We start from the raw sequence: 23200 nt of genomic DNA, 5'->3' as shown, positions 1-23200 counted from the left end.
TCATGCGGACTTATGTTCAAGCCTATTTTTCACCCAGTCTCCACAGTGTCTGCATAGGCACAAAAAACTGCAGCGAAAATCACCCGCAGATTCTTACGAGTGGACATCCGCTGGTTCTGACGGGGCCAAACAACAACAGGTGTGGGGCTGAGCGCAGCACTTGCGTGATTAAATGTGGACAAAGAAAAAAAATCCCCATTTTCCAATGATACGCTGCAGCCAATTCATTGCCCAGTGAAGATATTTTATACCCTGAATTCCACTGCTTACCTCTGAGGCTGTTAGATGTCTGAAGGTGAGCTGTCAAATCCGTTAATCGATGCTCGCAGTAGGCTCCAGTTTAGAGACTTGGGGTGGACTCCTCAATCAGCCGTGTCGATCGATCCTGACGACGGTGATCCTGTTGATTGCTTTCTTATTAGTTAGTTATTCCTTTGTTTTGACAGTGCAGCGTGGCCATGCTACACCGGCAGGGCAGCGTGTGTTTTAATAGCTTCTGAAGTCCAGCAGCAGTTGGACACATCTATTCGAGTTGCACTTTTTTGCCAAACTCTCATCAGCATTTAAAATATTTTATCATCTAGCTGTAGCCCCTAATACTCACAGAGACTGCGGAATCTAATAAAAAAAAAAAATCACTGCCCTGGGTCTGTTGTTTCAAACTCACAATCCAAGGAGTGAAGATCCACACACACAAGTGCCGAGCGTCAGTACGATTGATGAGAGCAGCCCAGTGCCCAACAGAGACGCTTCAATCCAAACCAATACGCAACCGAGCAGGAAAGCAGCGGATTGGCTGTTTTTACTTGTTTGCTTATATCGTGGTCTATCGTCTCATTTTCAAGCGGAGGAAACACCTGCACCGTTTTGAAAACACCTAACCGGACACACTTCTTCTGGTTACCCCGCCTCTTCTCCGAATTTCAGACGTGACATCGTGCCAAACCAGCCAAAATAAGTTTGTGTGTTAGGATTATTTCAAATTAATTTACTGCCAGCAACAGAAAACATATTTCCTAATACATTCTGTTTCCAATACAATACAACAATTTCTCTTCCCTGCTCCAATATTCATGTATTTGCTCCTCAGAGAGCTTAGTTTTTACAGGTTTTTCACCAACGCTCAGTCATCATTTCTGCCCTGCTTCACCAAACAAAGCCTTAATCACACATTCTCTCTCCACTTCAGACTGCTGAACAATGGCTTATGTTTACCAGAACCCAAAACAAGACTGATGACTAAAAACGGCAACAAACTCTCTGATGAATGACTGAATATATCAGAAAGGCTTGCAGTGACATTCTGCAGGTGCAGTGTGTTCTTTTGAACAACATGTCTCCTTAAGAAAAAGAGAAATTTATAATGAATGAAGTTCAGAACTGAGCAAAGACATGCATTTACAGAATGAAGTTATCCTGTATAGGAGTAGAAGTAGAAGAAGAAGAAATCTATAGCTGAAAGCTGCTGCTAAAAATAACGTTACTATCCTGATATGTCGCCCAAACAAAAAGCTAAAGCAATTCTGATTATTAGTGCACTGCCAGACAGTCATCTACCATACAGTATAATATGATGTGAAGAAAGAAAGACCCCTAAAAAGCCCATAAGAAAAGAAATGGATGTATTTACTTCCCATTGTGTCATTATTAGTCTTTTTTTTATGATGTGTCTCATTAACTAAAAGGCTTCCCAGATTTTTTCCACCCCTCTGTTTATCACTACCACCACCACATTCCCAAATTTCTTCTTTTTCACTGCACGCTATTAAATGTCCATATTTGGTGCACTGATCAGGTATATGATATATTGCCTTAAGGATATTTTGTCTTATTGGCGGACATGCAGGCAGATTCAAACAGAAACAGGGAATTAGTTTACCTTAATGAGGAGAAATACTGTGAGAGAACAGCCGTGAGCAAACCACGGACATCTCCCAGAAAGTCTGAGAGTATCTGGTACCTAATATGAGAAAGGAAGTTGTTTACCTCAACCTCCTTTACTATACCAGTTTGAGCAGAATACACTGCAGACCTCATTAGATAGGTGTTTCTCAGGTTCTCATGTCTCAGCAGGCCCACGTGGCCCTTCAGTTTGGTTGCTTTTTGTTCAAGGTTAACGTGAGAGTGATATACGTTTTACTTTTCAGTGTTGCCAGTTCACATTTTAATAGTTAATGAAAGCTGTTCCCAGAAAATAAACTTTCTTCAAAGGAATCAAAATACAGAGAGACTTAGTATTTAGTTGGTGATTTGCAGGTGAAAATACTTTTCAGTGTCTGTGTTTAAATATGAGGACTTTGTTTGCAATTAGCCAGCATTTCAGCAACCGGAGGCCCCAGCTTTGTTGCAATACAGTACGTGAAATGCTTTTTTGATGATTATTTGCAGCCTCTATGCATACAAATACAAAATTTTAACCAAATGTAATTTTACCTTGACATTTTTTTCAGTTCTGAGGCAGTGTTTATATACAGAAAGACTATAACAATGGGAACTTATCTCCAAATGAGTCGCTAAAGTCATTTAAAGAAGCTGACCAGTAATGAAAATAATACGTGGTTTTCTGTTCAATAATGATTAGAAGTCAGCGGCTGTTTTCTGCTGAAGGCTACGAGGCTGACGGCAGAGCTCTTTCCACACACCCACTCACTTTCTTTATTCCTATTCCTGTCAGTTTAATCAAATGAATGCCTATGTCTAACAGAGTATTGTATGTTTAATAGTGGTATTCTAGATTCAGGGTAATGTGCCCACTAGGAATGCCAAAGGACAAAAAAGGTCCTGCCAAAAGTGCCACCCACGTTTATACTGTCAGGGTTGCAACAATTATTTTTCACATTTTAAGGCATTTGGAAGGAGTCACCCGGTCTGACTTGGAGTGAGTCAGCAGGCAGACAATTTGGTTACAGTGTAGTCTGAGAAACGCTGGATGTACTGCATATTGACTAATAACAGTTTTCTCCAATAAACATGAAATTCCTTTTTATCAAGCGAGCACAAAACCCCGTGCATTGCAAAGCTGCCACGCACTGCATGGGGTTATTAGAAGCAAGTGTACATGTGACTCTTGTTCAAGAAGGTCAAGGCAAAAACAAAGGTTTTATACACAGTCCATGATCTGTTACAGACTATCAAGAAACTACTTGTGAATATAAAAGATGGATGAGATCAACACATCTGTTAGTGAATCCTGTTTTCATGTCTTACGTTGAGTGGTTTCAATGTTGCCATATTGGTGTTTTGAATCCAGATGTGATGAGGGAGGAGCAATGTGAGGGACAGTGCTTGTTTTTAGGGTCACAGCTTGTCAGTAACACAGTATACCTGCCATGACTATAATGAGGACCAGAATTTATAAAATTAATGTCTCATTATGTTCAGTAATGTTTCCTCAACACATATCTACTGTGTTGCTGCTCTGGACTCTAGACATCAGCAACAGGCAGAAATGTTTTTATGAAACAGTTCTTTTTTTTTTTTTTTTTTTACAGTGTCCTGTACATTGCAATCAGAGTAGAGAAATCACCCTGATCCAGCTGATTGTGAGTTCCGGTGAGGTCTATTATTTACCTGCAGATTGACCCTCATGCTGTTAGAAGTGCATACATAAATACTCTTTGGTAGGAACAGCCTGTAACTCCGTAGCTGCTTAAATACACTGTGACACCAGCATTAGAGGGTTACTGTTTGGATTTACGTGGATGTTGTGACAAAAATATATTCCATTGATTAAAAGGAGCTTATAGGATGGGAGTTATGCTGGTTCTGTGAATGTAAAAACAACAAGAGAAGACAAACAACTAATCCAACTCAAGATTATCTTTTGTTTGTCTTATAACTACTTGAAAAGGAGCTTCTCATTGAGGCTGTGCTATAAAGAAACCCCTATAATAGGTAAACAAGTAAGCTTGGTAGGTCATTAACCAAGCAATTTAGAGGAAGTATGTTTGAATAAATTGCAGTCTTAGCAGTTTTTTTCAGCTCTGGGCTTAGGATACACCTCAAGCAGGCAGCGTTGAAAGCTATTTTGATATTAGCTTTTCTGCACACACACATCCGAACATGCACATACAGCTACCATGCATCACGAAACCAATCTGTGCTTAGTTCAGCCAAAGAAAGCTCATCACCATTAGGTGTGTGTATGTGCATGTGTCAGTGGGACAGCATTTCTGAGCCTGTGTGTGTGTGTGTGTGTGTGTGTGTGTGTGTGTGTTCTTGATGGAATGAGTCACAATGTCTCTGGTTTTGCTGTGGCTTCATGTAACTTTTCAAAATGGAATCTAATGCGTCAATTCATCTGCTCTGGATTTGCTGAAACAAAATTAAAGTCCTCAACGATGAGGCTTGACAGCAGCTGAAGACCACAAAGCTTCTCCCTGCTGCTTATCTCTGTAGGGGACAAAGAGGAGGACTGTCTTTTTAGAACTATGTGAATACTAAATGGCTATTGTCAGAGGCATGATTCGGAATATCTCATTCATTGCATTATGATTCGGTGAAATGGGAGCTTACCATCCATGTCTTTAAAGCAATGGTATGAGCTCTGGTTTAAAACCAAACTGAAATAACCAACGCTAATAACAATCCTTATGAATATGATTTTGGACTTCAGCACTAGGGAAAAATAGAGTTTGATCAACAGTATTTCTGTGACAATAATGTTATGACACGGTGGCAAAAAGACTTTCTCTGAATGTAATGGCAAAAGGCAGAGAACACCTAGAACAAGTTGCTGCTCCATCACACACAAGCAGTCCAACACATTCACACTGAGATTCACACTTCTGGCAGTTTAGAGCCTTTAGTGTCACTTTCCTCCCACAGTTCAAAGACAGGACCTGTTAACTAGCAGCTTTTCAAATTGCCTGCTTTCCAATTGATGCCGTGAGGACAAATAATAGTACAAATAAATCTGATTAAATAAATGCAAAAATACACCCTGGCGATTTTTATAATTCAGCAAGAGTTTAGATATTTTATTTATTTATTTTTCTGGGGAAAAAACCTTTCAGTTCAAGTTCAAGTCCTGTCTGAGGAACATAGTGCAGTCAGTTCACGGTTACCATGGTTTAGCCTGTTATTGACAGAAGGAGCTGTGGCTAAATATAATTGAGCAAGTCTCTTCTTCTGCACGGAGGTCAGATCCATGGCTTCTGAAAAATAAAAAACCATCACGCTGGGTGGTCAGGTATCTGGAGAGCAGACGAAATACAAATTTCAAAGCTGTGCTGTTGTCATGGATCAAGTGAGAGACAAGGTTATTCTAGTTAAAATATATGTGAACAAATATTGTAGTTAACTAAGATTTAAAAAGAAAGAAAGAAAGCTTCTAAGAAAACGATGAAAAATCAACTAAAATTACTTTTAACTTGGAAAACTAACCAAAACAAAACAGAGGAAATATTCTTAGTTTTAGTATTTGTTAGTTTAGTTATTTTTTAACTCAGATTTTTAAACAATAAGAATTAAACTAAAACCAGAAAACTTATTCTGGAAACTAAATGAAACTAAACTGATTTAAGAACAAAAGAATACTAACCCCAGTGAGAGACGGTTCTGATTTAAGGCAAATGTCCTGCTTTAACAGACATATTTTAAAATAGCTCCACAATTGTTTACATTACATTAATATTTTTCACATTAAACTGATTCACTTACTCAACCTCAGCTTCTTAATCACCAAAAACTGCAGTGAACAGGCTGGAGTTACACATCACAGCAGCCTGTCTGTAAATGTGCCAAAATAACCTTATTGGATATGAATCATGAATGAAGGAGAACTGATCTAAAGAGAGGTGATTTAAAAAGGAGAGCATTTCATATGGTAATCTTCAGTTGGTGGTTACAGTATAAGAATATTTTAGAAAGATTTCTGTCCTAGAAATCTGTGTCTCTCTGTCTAAAATTTTCAGGGATATTTTGTTGCATTTTTGTTGGTAAAAGTTGCATTTGCATGTTTTCATTAAAATAGAATTATTTTCAGAGTTTGACAAAACTTCGTGCAAGTACTTCCAGAAAGTTACTACAGTACCAACACTTCGGGGGGCGGGGTGAAACCGCTGTGAGACCTTGCCCCATCCTATCATGTGACCTACTGAGGTCACCTGAGTCATCAAGGTGCGAGTTGGGTTTGAAGCACCTGGGATGGGATTTTAAGACTGCATTGTAGTTGGCTGATAGATGGAGATGTAAGCCGACACCTCTATTCAATGATTATTCACAGCAGACATGCATAGCCTCCTTTGCTCCTCTTTCAAACCATCTGTCTTCTCACATGGCACATCATGGCACATTAAGGGCAAGCACAATGGTGCAGTGGCCTCCCATTAAAAAGGTCCTGGGTTTGAATCTACCCGCCAGCTGGAGGGCCTCTGTCCAAGGCATGCATGGGGTTAGTCCTTACTTGTGATTCTGAACTGGCCATAGGTGTGAGTGGTTGCTTATCGCTTAGCTTTTGTCTTATGACAGCTGGGAGAGGGTGTCAACTCCCCTTCCTGACCCTGAACTGGTTAAGCAGAAGAAGATGGATGGATGCTCCCTGATGGATGGAGCAAGCATCACAGGTCTTTATTTCAGTCACCTTGTGCAACCCAGACTTGTTGTCTGCTAACCTGCCTCTCATCCATTCATCAGTCAAACTGAGCAGCAGATAGCGAACCACAGGACATAAAGGTTACAGAATAATGTGCTCTAAACCCACCAATAGGCTCGCTGAGACGACACACAGTCTCCATGAGACAGAAACATATAAATAGCATATGACAACCTTTTTGAAATCCAGACTGTTACTGTGTCTCTCTTTCTCTCAATTTAAATGATAATATATTTAAAAGGAGATGTACTGAGAGCATTGTGTGCTCCCAGTACATGTACACTGACTCTTTGTTGCCACGTTGTTTATTCTAATGAGCATCCTTAAAGTCTTAATGCAAGATTTAGTGTACATACAGACACAGCCACCAACTGTAAGTGGATGAAAACAGGATAGAGCCAAGTCAATTATTCTTACATGAAATTGTGCTACATATGCTTCCTGGACATAGAACATTGAATGAACTATCTCTGGCTTTCTGGCTGAGATTGCAATTTAGCATATTTTTATGATGTGCACCAGTTCGTAGAAACTTTCTTACAGTGCCTTCAACTACAACAGCATCCTAACTTAATACATAACCATTTAAGTCACTTTATATAATGAAGAAGGTTTTGATGCTCAGAGAAGGAAGTTCAACTCTTTACAAATTGGATTTGCTTTTGATAGGATCTTGGAAACTTATTCTTCAGACCTAATCTACTCTGGAGCAGATTAGTTTAAGATAAAGGATCTATACATATAAAACAAAAACCTAATAACCAATAAAGCCTTGCACTGGAAGTCAGTCTGTGTTATGTTTTTAGATGTGCTTATTTTTTGCTCTCAGACAGTTTAACACTGATAAAGTTAAAGCTGAAAGAATATCTAAGAATAAGTTTTACATAACATAGGAATTTCTTCATTGAACCAATTCATTAATTCAATGAAATACAGAAGTAATTATAGGCGTCATTATGGCACCTCGGTGATGGGCAGTGAAGTTTGCTAAATGAGACGATCTCGTTTTCCTTAGATTGCCTTTTTTGGATTTAATTTTAGATTGATTTTTTTTAATGTAGAGCTTTTCTATTATTTGTGGCCACTCAAAAGTCTTGAAGTGCACCCATTAATACAGTGCTTTTCATACAGAGCTTTTACATGTGCACAGTCCCTCTTTCTGCTCTGCTCTCCTCCGCTTTAGCTCTAGGAGCTGTGTTGCTTTCAGACTGCATTATCAGCTTCATATTTTTCTAATATTATAGTTTCCTTCTTGTTTTTATGTTACTCTGTGGATTGGGCCTGCCCATGTTTGTGACTGATCATACTCACGGGTAAATTGATAGATTGATTAGATTGATAGATTGGTAGATTATAGATTCCGGGTTATGTTAATGAGGTAACAAGTGGTAACCTCTGGAGCTGAAAAATGAAGCCAAGGCTTAAATGACGCGGTTCCTTTCATGGGACTTGAGGCTGGCTCCAAAAAATAAACAATCCTCATAGACTATCACATGAAAATAACAAACTTTACAGCAGAGAAGTTCATAACGTCTGCATATGTTTACATACTGGAGTGAGGGGATTGCTGTCTTAAGTGACAGGTGTGCTGACATGGGTAGTAGTATGAAATTTTGTTGAATGAAATTCTAGTATTTTATTATTTTGTTACCATCCATCCTCTTCTGCTTATCTAATTCAGGGTCACAGGGAGACTGGAGCCTATCCCAGCTGCCACGGCGTGAGAGCTGATAGGTGCCTCTTGGGTTGGTACAGTATATGAATGAAGGTGACTCATGTGACTCTTATATTACAGTAGGTGAAGCCAGAAAAGGGAGATATAGCCTGGTCATTTTGTACTTTCTTCATACTTAATTTTGTGAAATTAGGTATTTTGACTTGGATACAAGTTATTTTGCAGGTCAACATTAATGGTGCTCAAGAAAGCAAAAAAGAAAGTAAAGAAGTTTAACCTTCAGCTTGATTTTGCTAATTGCTTTTGATGGTGTCAAATGTTTGCATGGACGTTTCCCCTTTTATTCACCGAGTTGTGAAACAGACCATATGACAGCTGAGCCTGAGGAAAGAAACAATGATCCAGGACACACAGCAGGCAATTAGCACCTATCTCTCCTAATCAGTCTGCGCCCTGCATGCATTTCAGCACTCATTATTGAGACAGATTTTCTATGATTCATCGCATTGCTGTGTGATTTACCACCACTCAGCAGTCAGGCGAGAATTCATTACACCATTAGAATGCAAATCCTCCTTTGAAAATAAAGCATCAATATGCGAGGCGATGCCTTCATTAGACGGTCATTTGGTTAATTGAGTCACTTTGTTTTAAGAGGGAATTAGCATATGAGCTAAATCAAGGTCGTTCGCCCCACCTGTCTCATACAGACACGACACGCTACAACCAACCAATACAGCATCCCAATACTTCTGGGGTTAAATGTCAGTTTTTAAGCAGTTGCATCTTTGAGTAACGCACTATGACGACCCAGATGATAAATGAGTGAGCAAAGTTAATTTAGTCAACCAATAGGAGGTCAGGTGTATGTGTTGATAGAGCATTTGTGGGCTTGTACTAACAGTTGAGCTTCACTGCTGCTTCAAGTGATGTGACAAATGAATTTGAGTGCACGAGAAAGAAGCTGGAGCAGAACGATTCCCATCACACATTCTCGGGGTGTGATTTGTGCTCTCCTGCCACATTTGAACCACAGCAATCTGAACATGTAACATAAGAACTGAAGGAAAATGCATTAGCTTGTAATAAAGCATTATAATACCAGATATGGGTCCCTGTTTCAGTTGTGTGAGGCTTTTATTTTTTTCAGCAGTTTCCTCTTTGGCAGCAGGCATCCTAACATTTGGCTCCTGCTCCCTTGAAATCTGTTGATTTGACAGAGTGCCGATACACTCGTCCCTGCACGTCTGAATTCATTTATGTACAGACGGACAAGCAAAGCAGTCACAGAAGCTTCTGAATGTACAGGTACTATAGATATAAACACAGCTGGGTGTAAGCAGGCTTATAGGTCAGCCTTTTCAGACATTTTAGACCAAAGATGAACAATGAGCATGTCATTATTCAAAGCACAATACACCAAAGAAAGTATTCAGTAGAGTACACTATGTATATTTATTCTTTTTTTCATTTCTTGTCACAGCCCCACTAGAAAATCCCCCACAAAATAATATTTAAAATAAGCCTCAGTTCACTCACATGACTCTGTTAACACTAATGCTGACATTCACATTACTAAAAAGATTAGTTTTGTTATATAATATTGTCATAAATCATGAGGAGACATATCTAAATCTACTGTCAGCAGGCAACTTAAAAGTGCGAAGGGTCACCTGACAACAGGAAGTCAAAGATTTGACTTACCACAATCCAGGAGCAGGTTTTTGAGACAGGTAAACCAACTAGGACTGATGGTCTGTTGCACATGGACACAGACTGGATTAACTCAGGAACAGGAAGCTGCTTATAGCCCAGGTTCTTTGGACATCTGGCCCAAACAGGAAACACACAGATGCACAGTTATAAACATTATCTGCATATACATACAAGTCTACACGCTGCCCACAAACGCTGAAGACGAAGAAGGGGCACTGAGTAATGGTTTGAAACAGGCTGTGAAAACTCGCCAGTGAGGCAAACAGACTTTTTTCTCTTCTGAAAACACGCAATCATGTCCTCCAACACATTTACCAGTCATCTGCAAATACCATTATCACTTTCACATTCCCATGAGGTCTGGGCACATTAATATAAAGGATGCTTCTAGACACACCCTTAAAAATGCCACCTTTATAAATACACAGTTTACTCCCAGGTTACAGTGCTGAGTGGATGCTGAAAGCAGAATGATCCATGGACTTGAAGACAAAGTGTTTACAGCCTCACAATCAGAAGCTACCTGTGAGCTTGTACACACTGGCAGCAGCTTTAAATGGATGTCCCTCTGGGACATAAACAGGAGAAAAAAATGAACACCTAAAACAATTTTTAACCATGGCTGTAAAGGAGATGATTCATTGACAAATCCCCATAATGACCCTTGCTCGTACTCTTTTGGGCTCCAAAGAGACAGTGGACTCCACACCTACCTGGAAAATAATTAAAAGTGATTTCCTACTTGCCAAAAATAATATCCCTTGGTAGCCCCTGCTTTAAAATGGCACTTTACATCTGAACATAACAAAGCATTTTGGATGAAATAAGTTGTGATGGCTGCAGTTACAGCCACACAGTGTTAATAGCCACCAAATATTAGAGGCTTACACATAACACTACACTCACATTTTTCTTTCTTTAAATATAGGATTTAATTTACAGGATAATAAATAACTAGTTTTGGTTTAGAATTAATTTACATATTCACATAATACTGCATTCTAAAATAAGTGCGCACATTTTAGTTTAGACTGTTATGTATGATTTAATCTTTGTTTTCTGAGTGACCTCAGTTGCAGCTGCTCCAGTCCTTTGATTGATGAGCCAAGAGGTGGAAAAGGGGAGGAGCAAGCCTATATGGAGACCAGCAAATTGGCACATACCATAACTCTGGATCAGGAGGGGAACTGGAAATTGTTATGCTAGTTTCAGTTAGGTTGTTTGTGTTCTACCCCTTTTTTGTGTTTTTGTGTGCTGATCAGCGACTATTTAAATTTCCCCTTTGTTTACGTAGGTCAGTTTGTTTGAGTTGCTAGTATTGTTTGAGAGATCAGAGCAGAGATCATCCTCCATCAGTCCTCCTAGAGCACATGGACACGACTTCTCTCTCATTTAAAAATGCTTTCACATTATAACAACAATAACAGTAATAGTAATAATAATAACAACAATTTCTCCATGCAAAGAAATACTTTTATTCAGTTAGATTTATCCTTGTGTATATTGGAATGGCCTTCTCTGGAAACAGTCTTGAACCCAGAACTGTCACCTGCAACTGCAACAACAAAGTGCTTCACAGCATTACTGGATAAAACTCTTTTGGAGACATTTCAAAGTTACACTGACATTAAAGCTATTTGGTAAAAAGCACCCCTGAATCCAAAGTGACTTTGAGAGTGCACCAGTTTCCAGTCTTAATGGCAATAAGCATTGCAAGCACACAAGTGGGAACGTGTCAGTCATGGGGAAATTATTATTTTGAATCCATTATTCCACTGTGGACGTAACAACATGCTTTCATTATGTTCCTTTTGACATTAGACATTTGTTTTGCTTAATCACACAAACTCTTAAGATTTGGCAGGAGGCAGTGCTGGTTAAATGTGTTGCACAATAACACAATAAAAATAACGGCCATGTTCGGCGGATACATTTGCAGATTTAAGATTATGTAATGAATAAAAAACTAAAATACACCAGTCAAGCCATTAAGTGAAATGGGAATTTTTAGTATCTTGCCTATGGATATTTGGCATGCAGACCAAATATGCAGCAAGGGATCGAACCACCAACCTTCTAATTATTAGATGACCTCTATCTGCTGAGCTATTCACTATTCACAAGGTTGTGAGTGAATCGATGATGAATAATCAATCAAATCCAACTGAAATTAGATGTTTTAATAATCACCTTCAAATGAACCTTTGCCTCAATACAGTCAGACTTACCTACTGCACATAACACTTCATCAACCCAATGATGCATCAGTATCACGTTCTTTCAATGGGAGCTCTGTCTTCAAGGAGGCAAATAACTTAACAACAAAAAATGTGCATATCCTGCTCTCTTATCATGAGTCCCCTGTGGAAAAGGAGCTATTACCAGTCATTACCAGTCACTTAAACCGCAGGCAGGCAGATTCCCACTCCTGACGTGTCTGAGATTTCACTATAAACTACAGAGACGGGTACAGTTAAACCAATAAAGCCAGAAATAACCGTAAATTTGCAATGTGCTCTCATGCTTTACATGCATTCGGATTAAAAGTCACGTATGGCATTTTTACCTCAACTTTGTGAAGGACAGTATATATCAATTACAAATTACTGGTGCTTATTAATGTTTTACAGCTATTTTTGATATGTGCCCCACTATTTAAAAAAGAAAAAAAAGGAACTGCTTCTTGTTGATTGCAAAATGAAAGAAAAAAAATGCTATTATCTGTGGTAGAGCCATCCACCTACTCTTATATAGAAGTAGACAACCAGACAGCTTTCTTTTCTTTTGTCTGTGGTAATTGCAGACTGAAATAAAGATGAAGCCATGCAGCTCTACTTATTTAACCTTTCAGTTTACCCCACAATCTCCACACTCAAGAATCTCAACATTTCTCGCATCAGCAGGAACTATGAAGCCCTGCTTTCTTAGAAATAGCTAAATAGTGACTTTATGCCCGACCTGGCCATATATAATCTTAAAAACCTAACAATACTACAGCTCAAAGAATTTTCCAACTGCACGAAGACTCAGTTTACATAAATTACTCCACACCTTGTGGACTAAAAATGAGACACACAGTATTTTGAAAAGAACACAATTTCTGAACAGTTAAATGCCACCGTGAGTTTTATGTCCCTTGCTTCTAATTTATTGAAGCAATAGTTCCCCAGTCCCCAGATTTTGGACACTGGCTGCTTTTTGACTTATTTTCAATCCAGTCCCTTTTTGTTTTTTTGCTTGTTTGTTAAGCCACTTCACACTTATCTATGAATCATTCAAGCATAAAAAAGCCTATAAACTCAAGGGACAAATTAGTTTTGTGTCTACACATAACAAAAAAAAAAAAAAAAAAAAAAAAAAAATGAAAGTCCCCAAAAATACATAGCATTTTCTCTCTCTATTTATTAATATAAAGAAATGAAGGATGGCTTAATCCTTCATTTCCTTCACTTAATAATGCAAGTTTTCTGTAGAGGGTAGAGGATAATGTGTTTGTAAAAATGCCTAACTCACCACTACCATCACCTTTAATATTTTTATTTCTGAAGTGCCAAAGTTACATGTAGAAATTTAAAAAAGGGGCTGCTGTATGTCTGAATCACTTTTGTTCGGTTAGTGCTCTCCTTGTGGCCTCTAAGTGCAGCCTAGAAAACTTTTGCCACAATCATTCCTTTGTTAAAATGTCAACTTCTCAGTACTGCTGCAAGTAAAAAGTCAACAAAAAACTGCGAGAAGTACAGTAAGTTATTGTTATTTGCTTTAAGATCTCGTTGAACTGTATGAAATTCACGAGTGAGAAAGAACTTTATTGCAAAGACATTTATTACAGTGATACATTAACACACCACCACATCAGAGACCTGAGAAAACAAACCAAATTCATGTGATTCTGTAGATTTTCATCCATGTAAGAAAAGTTTTTTACATATGGACTGAATAACAAACTAGTAGAGGTTCTGCATTGTTCTGACATGACAAACATTTGATGGTACATATGAATTTAACCAGCAAAAAGCAGCATTACAGTACCAATCCAATCTAAACTTGAACCTTAATCTGGTTCATCTTTGTACCCAGTGTTGTTTAAATTAAGCTATGACCTGTTATAGACTAAGATTCTGAGTTTTTGATGTAAAACAGTAAGAGAAGCATGCCTGCTTTATCATATTAAACATTTCTTAGTTTAGCTCAAATGATCAAACACAAAATGTTGACTTTTTTATGACTGCGGTACTGAAATACTTCAAACACATGATTTTGTTTTTAATAAAACAGCCACATCATATGTTTGAAACGCTACATATTTTCTATCATCCAGATACGAAGTGCTGAAACCAGTCAAAGGTGACAATGCGAGAAAACAGAGAATGCAATGCATTGGAAGAAAACTGGAAAAAAAGAGAGCATCAAGAAGCATGTGCTGTAAAAAGACTCTCCCATGGAGGTGCAGCCTTGATGCACTTCTCTCACTGCTCAACTCTTTTCCTTCTAAATAAAAACAACCACAGTCCTAATGAGTAGGAGGAAGAGCAAAGGTGCCCGGGAAAGATGCGGTGCTCCCAAGGACAACATAAGGAGAAATATAGGCACTACTCCTTATGTGCTAATCTTGTCCTGTGCTGTGCAGTTGCATCACTAAAACCTAGATTTAAAAGCTTTAGAAATGAAGATAAGATCGTGCGAAAAACCCGTCAATGGCTTCAACAAAGTAAAATATTGCCACTGCCTTATTACAAGGATCAATGCCATTCATATTTATAATAATAATTTCAAAAAGTGGGGTATTTTAAAGATCTAGGCACATCTATGAAGAAAAAGAAGCAATAACCTGATGTTCCGGCAAATTCCTAGAAAACAGGAGTGAGTAAATTTCTTCTGGTCCATGGCTGATTTTAGAGGTTATGTCAAAAGAAATGAAATATAAGAAAAATTAAACCAGGGAGTCCACATGACAAGGAAGGCAGCTGTGGACATACAGACACACAAATAACTCTGAAGCTCCAAGAGGATAGCAATAAAAACAACAAACCCTTAATTTTCCGTTTTTTATTTAAGTATTGGCGCTCACTATAGCAACTCTACCTCTGTCTGGTTTCTCTCGCTCGCTCATCCATCTATCAGCATCCTGAGATGTCTTTGCTTTTGTTGCGTCGTTGGAAACGTGTCTCAGCAGGGTCGAAACCTTGTTCTTGGGCTCCAAACAGAGCCCAGCTGGGAGTCTTGGCTACGTAGTCCAAGGCAGAGAAAGTCTGCTGTCCTCCACTCTCATCATAAGCTTGGATCAGTTCCTGAAAGCGTTCGTAGTCGATCCATGTCCACCACTCGCCATCCATCTTGAACTAAAACCACAGAAACAAAAAGACAGAGAAACAAGGTTGCAGATGAGCAACAAGCAGTAATCCAAGTAGAGTTTAGGGATCTGTGCTTTTGCAAATCTTTTGCTAAGCCTGTTTGCAATTCAACACTAATTTAAGGAGACGGCCACCTGACACCATGTCCACTGATGTCAGCCGTTTCCGTATCAGAAAATAATATCACCCATCAAATTTCATGCATCTGTCATTTCATGAAAGTAAAACAAGAGATGCACACATTTCATTTCTACAGGATATTTCACTGGAACTGAAGCAAAGCAGAAAGCAAAGGCTCTCAGCAAATTACCACACAAACACATAAGTGTTGTGTGGTGTAAATTCAAACATAAATAATTCACAGGTGTGAAAGATGAACATTAATTAAAGAGCTTCTTCCTCCACATTCACCACTGGCTAGAAGTTGAGCCTTTCTTTAAATGGTGTGGGATTCATCAACTCCACCACTTCCCTTCCAATCCCATCACTTGTTTTATCAATCACTGCTTCCTTCTTCATCACCCAATTTGCCATCCATCTCACTAAAGAGAAAAAAAGAGCAGAGATAAATGGGCAGCGGAGCGTGGAGAAAGAATATGTGTGTGTGTGTGTGTTTATTGAGTGGGGCACACAAACTACCCGGGAAAGAGAGAACAGCTTGTGTGTTTGACAGTGAGGGAAGAGCCTCCATCATCATTCGCTAAGCCTGCCTGTTTTCCCTGACGAGCACAGTGGGTGAAGAGCGTGACCTCTACTTTCCCAGCATGCACCAGTGCTCTCTAGTTGATACAATACGATGTTTTCCTTGTTATCAGCAAAGGTGGGAAAGACTGAAAAGAAACAGGGGGCAGGCAAAGAAGCAAGCGTGTGTTATATAAACCAAACTTCTCTGAAGTTTGATGCTATTTATAGCTAACTCTACAGCAAAGCTTGAATTTCAAAGTGGTCCCTGAAGACTTGGAAGTTTTCTATAAGCTGTAACTGGATGCAAAATGTCACCATGTTGTCACTGGGGACAAACATTGTGCTTTTAGCATTTAAAATTTGTTTCAGGTTCACTGCTGCTTTAGCCTGACCCCCCATGAGTGCACTTGGGCTCACCACTTTAAAATTTTCACGCACCAAACTGCTCCTACCACTTTATTCATAAACAAGTGGAAAAGAGAGTAACATCACATCACTGACTTTCTTCTAAAAAGAAAAAAATATAGCAACTTGATGAATTTCTTTTTTACTCATGAATGCTGATTTGCCCCTTTAAAGACTAATGATGCCTCACTGAGGGTAAATGGCTTTTGAACGTTAGCCTGTTGATGACCCAGTGCCTTCGTCGGTCATTAGAGAAAATCTCTTTGCCACTTCTAACGAAGCCCAAGAAGAGTCAAAATAATGGAACCATCACCTGTTGGGAGTTGATGTTTGTTGTAATGAGGAAGGACTATATTTGCTTAGCTGGCATGTCAGTAAACAATTACTGTCTCTGTGAGAGCAAAGCTGTGCCGTCTTAGAGGAGAACAGGCACCCAGCGGTTTTAACTAACTAAATGAGCTACTTTCATGTCAGAACATGTCACTGAGCTGTAGCTCTCAGCAACTGGATGGATGGAAGACCGCTCCAGCTTTTCTGTCTATAGATTATAATCAACTGGAGGTACAGTAAACTCGAAATAAGCACAGTGCTCTGAGTAGAGGGGAAAAAACAACTCTTCCAAGTTATGCTGGATTTACGTAGCTCTTTGGCTTTGCAGAGGGAGGTATTCAACCAGGAGAGGCACTTGTGTGCAGTCCTGTGTGTAGCCTGATAGAAGCCATGTAAATGTCAAACGCTAATATGTTAAAAAGTTATCTTGAACAGAAAGGAAACAGCAGAAGTTAATCACAAAAAAGAAAAAGCCTTAACCCTCCACCCCACAATGATAAAAAAAAAGTATACATGAGATGCAGCGATAATAATTAGAGTGAACAATTTTACCACCTAACTACAAAGAAGTGCTTTGTCTATTAAGATTTAAGATTTGACGTTGTCGTGGGGCTAAAAGAGCAAAAACACCAGAAACAAACATAGCTCTTCATAGCACCTACAGGTTACCAATGCACTACCACGCTGAGTGCTTTGCACAGCCCGGTGCAAAAACAACCTTTCATAAAAGCAATCAAACGATAGCTTCAGGGCAGATAGTTAAAATATCTCACTCTGTGAGATGGATCACAGAAATGTCAAAAGACTACAGCACTGTCATTAAACTGGTAGAAAACTTGCAAAACCAAAGATAGAAATATTGAGGAGACATACTCTGCAATGTACCTGGCATAATTTGTATTAAAAGTAGACTCAAGATCTTTGAAAAATACATCTCTATGCAGGCACATGTAACACATACAGTAGCCCAGAAGGGACAAGGATGTTTTTGTTCCTACATTTATAATAAACGTTCAAACATTTGATGTAAGGTTTGACTTAATTTAGGCTTTGAAACAAAAACTAAACAAGTCTAGTGAAAGCACTGATGTGCAAGTCAGCTCGCCTTTCATAAAAACAAGGTTGGGTCTCAACTGTTTTTTCGTTGCACCGTGCTCTTAGAGAAATGAAACCGAGAAGGATGAAAGAAGACTGAAAATAACAGAGAAAAGTCGAGGGAAGGGAAAGAGAGAAGAGATAAAAGAGAAAAAAGGGTGGCAGGAAAAGTAAAACGATGGATGAGAGAGGCAGAGATTCAAAGAGAAAGAAATGCCCAGCTATGGGAGGATCCCAGCAGTTGAAAAGTAACTAATGATGATGATGTGTCAGTGCAAGGAGGATCTATTGCTAGTTGCTATAGAGAAATAGACACACTCATAATACACACACCCACAAAATGAGACTGATGTGCTTCCCTGTGATGCATATTAAATTCTGCTGTTATGTAAGTTGACATAAAACCTGAAGGAATTCATATTCTGATTTCTCTTCCTGCTGCACAAAGACATTCAAAACCCTGAAGACCTGTAAGCAAAACAGTCTCATTCACAAGAGGAACCTAAAAGTGAATTCAATTCCCAAAGTTGCTGGATTATTGATGAATGCCCAAAGACAGCAGTGTGCCAGCACGCACACATTGGTAAATATTTACACAGAAATAACTGGGAGGCATTCAGAGGTTCAAGTTTTCATTCAATTTTGATTTTCCTTTTATTTCTTTACTTTGGTCTATGTAGTTGCTCCAGTCACACTTTGGCATTGGCGCACCAATAGCGGTTTCTTTTCCTCTGCCTAAAACTATAAATGTTGATGAACTCATCTATAAAGTACCAACTGAAACAGTGTAAATTTCACTGAAATTTGTGTCACAGTCTTTGTCAGGGACCTTTATTTCCTGACCATAACTAGGACGATAACTAAATAAAAACTAATACACCAGGCCAAAAACTGATGAAATGCACTGACAATTTTGTTAAAAAATGAAAATGGGATGAAAATATTCTGGAGCAACCAGATCCAATCAGAACTAATTAACTTGTGTAAAAAGCAAAATGTCAACGTTTGGGTGGAAGAGAAGATTAGACATGCACATTTCACATTTGATGCCAGTAAAAGCACGACAAACTTTCAGACTTTACATTTTAGTCAACTAAATCAACTTTATATTTAGTCTACTACAGTCTTATATTTTGTCGACTAAAACGAAAAAAAAATCTCGATGTCTAAGTTGATGTTTTATTCAAAAGACTATAGTTAAAACTAAATCAAAATTTGCAGTCAAAATTAACACTGCTCTGAGCATGTGTTAACAGCTGAATCACATTTCAACTTACAGTTAACTGTTAAATAGCATAACAAAAAACTGCATTATGTTTTCATGAGAAATTACAAAGCTTAAAGTAGCAAAAGGAAACATTTCACTCTGACTTCAGGGCACTTTTGGAGAGCACTGTAGAGATATATCTAAGGCAGGTACTGGCTTTAAACCTCTGTCAGTGCGCCCCAGGGCGGCTGTGGCTACACTGTAGCTTGCCATCACCAGTGTGTGAATGTGTGTGTGAATGGGTGGATGATTGTGTATAGTGTAAAGCGCTTTGGGGTCCTTAGGACCAAGTAAAGCGCTATACAAATACAGACCATTTACCATTTGGCGCTTTGGTATATTTAGAGATGATGGTGATCATCATCTCCTATGAAGTTGAATTATTATTAGTTTTAGATTTCATAGGGCGAATAAATAAAAGGCTTTACCTGACTCTTTTTGGTTAAGGAATTTGAGGGATTACTCCTCTTACTGCGGTGACCTTTCAATTAATGGTCCTTGACAGCTGAGTATTTTAACTTGTCGCTCAAATTTGAACATTGAATAGTATTTATGCACAATTTAAAATTAAGTGCTTCCATATTTGAGGTTTTTTGCCTTTTTTGCGAATCCCACCTAAGATATAATTCAGTTTCTTATTAACGTTGCTCATTAGTTTCATTAATAATAACAACCTATAATAATCCAATTTCTCCCTGGCAGTTTTATAAATTGCAGTATGGTCTTAAATACAGACACAAAAACATATTCACATTCTTTCAGTATGTGTGAGTTCAGGTGGATACAGACAAACACACAGATGGACTGTGTGATACAGGAAACAACATACTCGCGCAAGTGTAAGTCCGAAGAAAAATAGAAGAAAAAGATAAAAAGACACAAACAGCGAATAGTTATTGTGCACTTGTACCATCTATGGGCTTACATTCCAGTTTATCTCCATAAAGTCAAAACGCTTGTCTAATTATCAATAAATCTCACACGGAATTTGAGAACAGAACGACAATCTTAACATATTCATATTATTAACATTCAGTGTCATGAGTACGACTTTTAAGATCCATCCAAAATATTCTAATCAGCAAAAAACACCCCAAACTATTTCTGCCTGATATGGTATCATATTATTATTCCTGTTAAAAATAACATGGAAACAGATTCTGAAGAGCAAACATAAAACATGTAAACCGTCTCCTGCAAGTGAATATACAAGTATTGCAGTGTAATTAATGTTTTGCTTTCTACAACATTAGAAACTTAATGATAATACGATGAACTACAAGGTCCACTAGATTCCCAGACCTAATAATTCGTCGCTAATGTTAAATAAGCATTGTACCTCATTGCTATCTCCGACAAGTTAATGATTGGTTACAATATGTGGCATGGCTTCAATAAGCCTATGTAGTGTTACAATATTTATTCCTATTCAGAGTTTTGTTAATTTTTTGTCAGGATCTAGTGCTGTTGGTGGGAGAGCTGGACCACGGCCCAATCCCAGAGATTCTCACTGGGATTAAAGTCTGGACTCTGTGCTAATCTGTGTGAAAATGATGTCTCCTACTCCCTGGATCACCATTTCACAGTTTGAGCCTTATGACTCCTGGCATCGTGATGCTCCCACAGGTCAGTACTGTAGGCACTAAGCATGACGGCTCCATCACTTCATCCAGCTCTTTCCCTGATCATCAGTCAGGAACAGAATAAATCTGGACCTATCAGACCAGATGACCATTTTCCATTGCTCTAAAGTCCAGACTTTATGCTATTTAACAACTGAACCTTTTTTATGACTAGTGTAATTAATAAGTGGTTTTCTTAAGGCTAAAGTGTTTAGTCCCAATCCCTTGAAATCCCCTCACAACACACTGTAGAACTGAGTTCTGAGTTCTACTGTTTTTCTACTGATTTTTCCAAATGTTTAAGTGACGTCCAATCATGATCATTCAGGATGCTTTTCGACCACATTTCTACCACAAAGATGATCATTCACCATTAACTTTCAAGATTGAATAATGTGTTTGACGGTTCTTAACTCAGTTTCAGTACTTTCAGCACATAAATAAACAATTTTAGCATTTAGAAATGCAATGTTTTCCACAACCACCATGATGGTATTTTAAGAAATGAGAAGCTATTCACTGCATCAGTTAAGGTTAAATGACCCGTTGCCAGCCAAAACACAATCACTGCAGTAATTATTCAGTGGAAGTCTCTGATCCATTTGCTTAGTGCAGTGCACATATTAAAAGTGTGTTTATATATATCAGTAGCGCTACTGATATTCAAGTCTGGAAAAGAATGGTCACCATTAGCCAGGCTAACGTTTCCATCCACTCCATCCTTTGTGCAATGCTGCCAGCACTTCTAAAACTAAAGCTTATTTAGAATCATATCTCAAATCTTCCAAGACTCAAGAGATATGATGTTTACAGTATATGCAGTTTATATATATAGCTTCAAGCAATTGCATTTAAATGAAAAGAAGAAATCGGCAGTAGGAGTCAACAAACACACCACAGAGAGAAACACTTGGACCATTGCCCCCAACCTGAAAAAAAAATGTAAAAATGAAAATGAAAAAAGGAGGATAAGGAGCACTGGCACTCCCATAAATTGTGACTGTACATCAAACAGAGTTCCTACTATGTGTGTATGTGTTTTTGTGATAGGCAGGTGTGGGTGCCTTGCTTGCTGGCTGCCTTGAATTTCTCCTGTCAGAGAGAGCCAAGATGGCAATTAATCATCATTCATTAACTGCTGATGGACAGTCGCCTTGGCAGAACCCAACACTGACTGGAACTTTTTTGAGGGTTTGCCTCTGTAGAAGTAAATTCCTCCTGATGCTTGGACGTTTTCAAAAGACAGCAGACTAAACTATATAAATTATGAAACAAGATAAAAATCAAAAAGCCAATTTTAAAACTAAGAACCTGCACTGGGCTGCCTGGAAAACAACCTTAGAAGAGAAAACAGATAAAAAGGCATGTGTCTGGAAAACTACAGAGAATTATGTATCGTCTAATGATAACATTAATTTTTTTTTATTAATTTCAAGTTCATAGTTTTTAGAAGGAATCAGAATTTTCCATCAGATGCATAGATGGTACTAACTTCCTGAAAATCAATTTCTTGTGGAATAATGTTTAAAAACGTACGTTTTCTAGATTATCTGTCAAAAAAGTCATATAATCTTGAGCAAAGCACGAAAATTAGACAATTATCTTCCTCACATTAAGTGACAGACCTTACTATAAGTTTAAAACCTTGAACTGACACTAATTGCATCAAATGTGTGGAATTACTTGGATCCCTGTGACATCCAAGTAATTATCAATGATGAGAAGAAACTCCAAATAAATAATAACTGTGTATCAAATATTCTTTAGTTGTCAAAAACTTCAGATGTGCTACATTATGTAGTTTTGTACAAACCTTTGGAGGCTTAGAAGGAGTTATTACCTTGGTGTGTGCAATGAGCAGACAGTTTGAGTGCTCATGTTCGCAGGCAATCTCATATTCAGGCAACATGTCAGCTAGCTGCTGAACAAAGGTGACCACTTCCTGGTGCCAGGGAACATTTGCCATCGTCAGGCTGCTCGCAGAGCTTTCCCCGCAGTATGTCACCCCCTGGAGACACATGAGCAGACAATCAGAAACAGAGTACAGAAAAGAAAGATTTACAGATTTTAACAAACATATTTTTACCCCACAAAATACAGAAGAGAAACGATGCAAGTAAAGGACAAATAATTTCCTGCACAAACTTCAGCAAAACAGCTTTTTGTCTCCATACAAAGGCCTTAGTTTGAGTGACAGAGTAATTTTTTTAGTGCCACAGTGTCTGTCAGCAAGACTGCACGAACTACAAGGCATTACATTAATAAAAGCTTTTTGAGATGTTGAGCAAAGGAAGAACTAGTTCGATTTTTAGATCATATCTGAATCGGTGTCTTTAAAATTGCAAAACAGCCATTGTAGAGCATTAAAACACATCCACTTGTAGTTGCTTAGTACTCCATTTGTTTTCTTTCTCTCTTTTTTAAACACATAAATAGATTTTCCAAGAAACATATTTTAAC

The 23200-nt window shown here is 38.3% G+C and overlaps 2 protein-coding genes across 3 annotated transcripts in view; both read right to left on the bottom strand.

The window, feature by feature from the left end:
- caln1 (calneuron 1) overlaps positions 1-834 on the bottom strand; it is a 58200-nt gene extending 57366 nt beyond the window's left edge. Inside the window, exons 1-2 of one of the 2 annotated variants that reach the window (XM_012924235.4) lie at positions 668-834; positions 271-400 (exon numbers count right to left, since the gene is read on the bottom strand). The gene's annotated coding sequence lies outside the window, so the exon portion shown is untranslated. Of the gene's footprint in view, positions 1-270 lie in introns of both variants that reach the window. The other variant, XM_012924234.4, reaches the window with a different exon arrangement.
- Positions 835-13766: 12932 nt separating this feature from the next.
- Positions 13767-23200, bottom strand: part of tyw1 (tRNA-yW synthesizing protein 1 homolog (S. cerevisiae)) — a 56246-nt gene continuing 46812 nt past the window's right edge. Inside the window, exons 15-16 of the mRNA XM_004569582.6 lie at positions 22581-22748; positions 13767-15325 (exon numbers count right to left, since the gene is read on the bottom strand). Coding sequence (XP_004569639.2) covers positions 15104-15325; positions 22581-22748 — 390 coding nt within the window. The 3' untranslated portion in view covers positions 13767-15103. The remainder of the gene's footprint in view (positions 15326-22580; positions 22749-23200) is intronic.

This window comes from Maylandia zebra, linkage group LG14 (genome assembly GCF_041146795.1).
Source record: "Maylandia zebra isolate NMK-2024a linkage group LG14, Mzebra_GT3a, whole genome shotgun sequence".
In the NCBI taxonomy this organism is placed as follows: Eukaryota; Metazoa; Chordata; class Actinopteri; order Cichliformes; family Cichlidae; genus Maylandia; species Maylandia zebra.
This window is presented reverse-complemented; position numbering and strand designations above follow the sequence as displayed.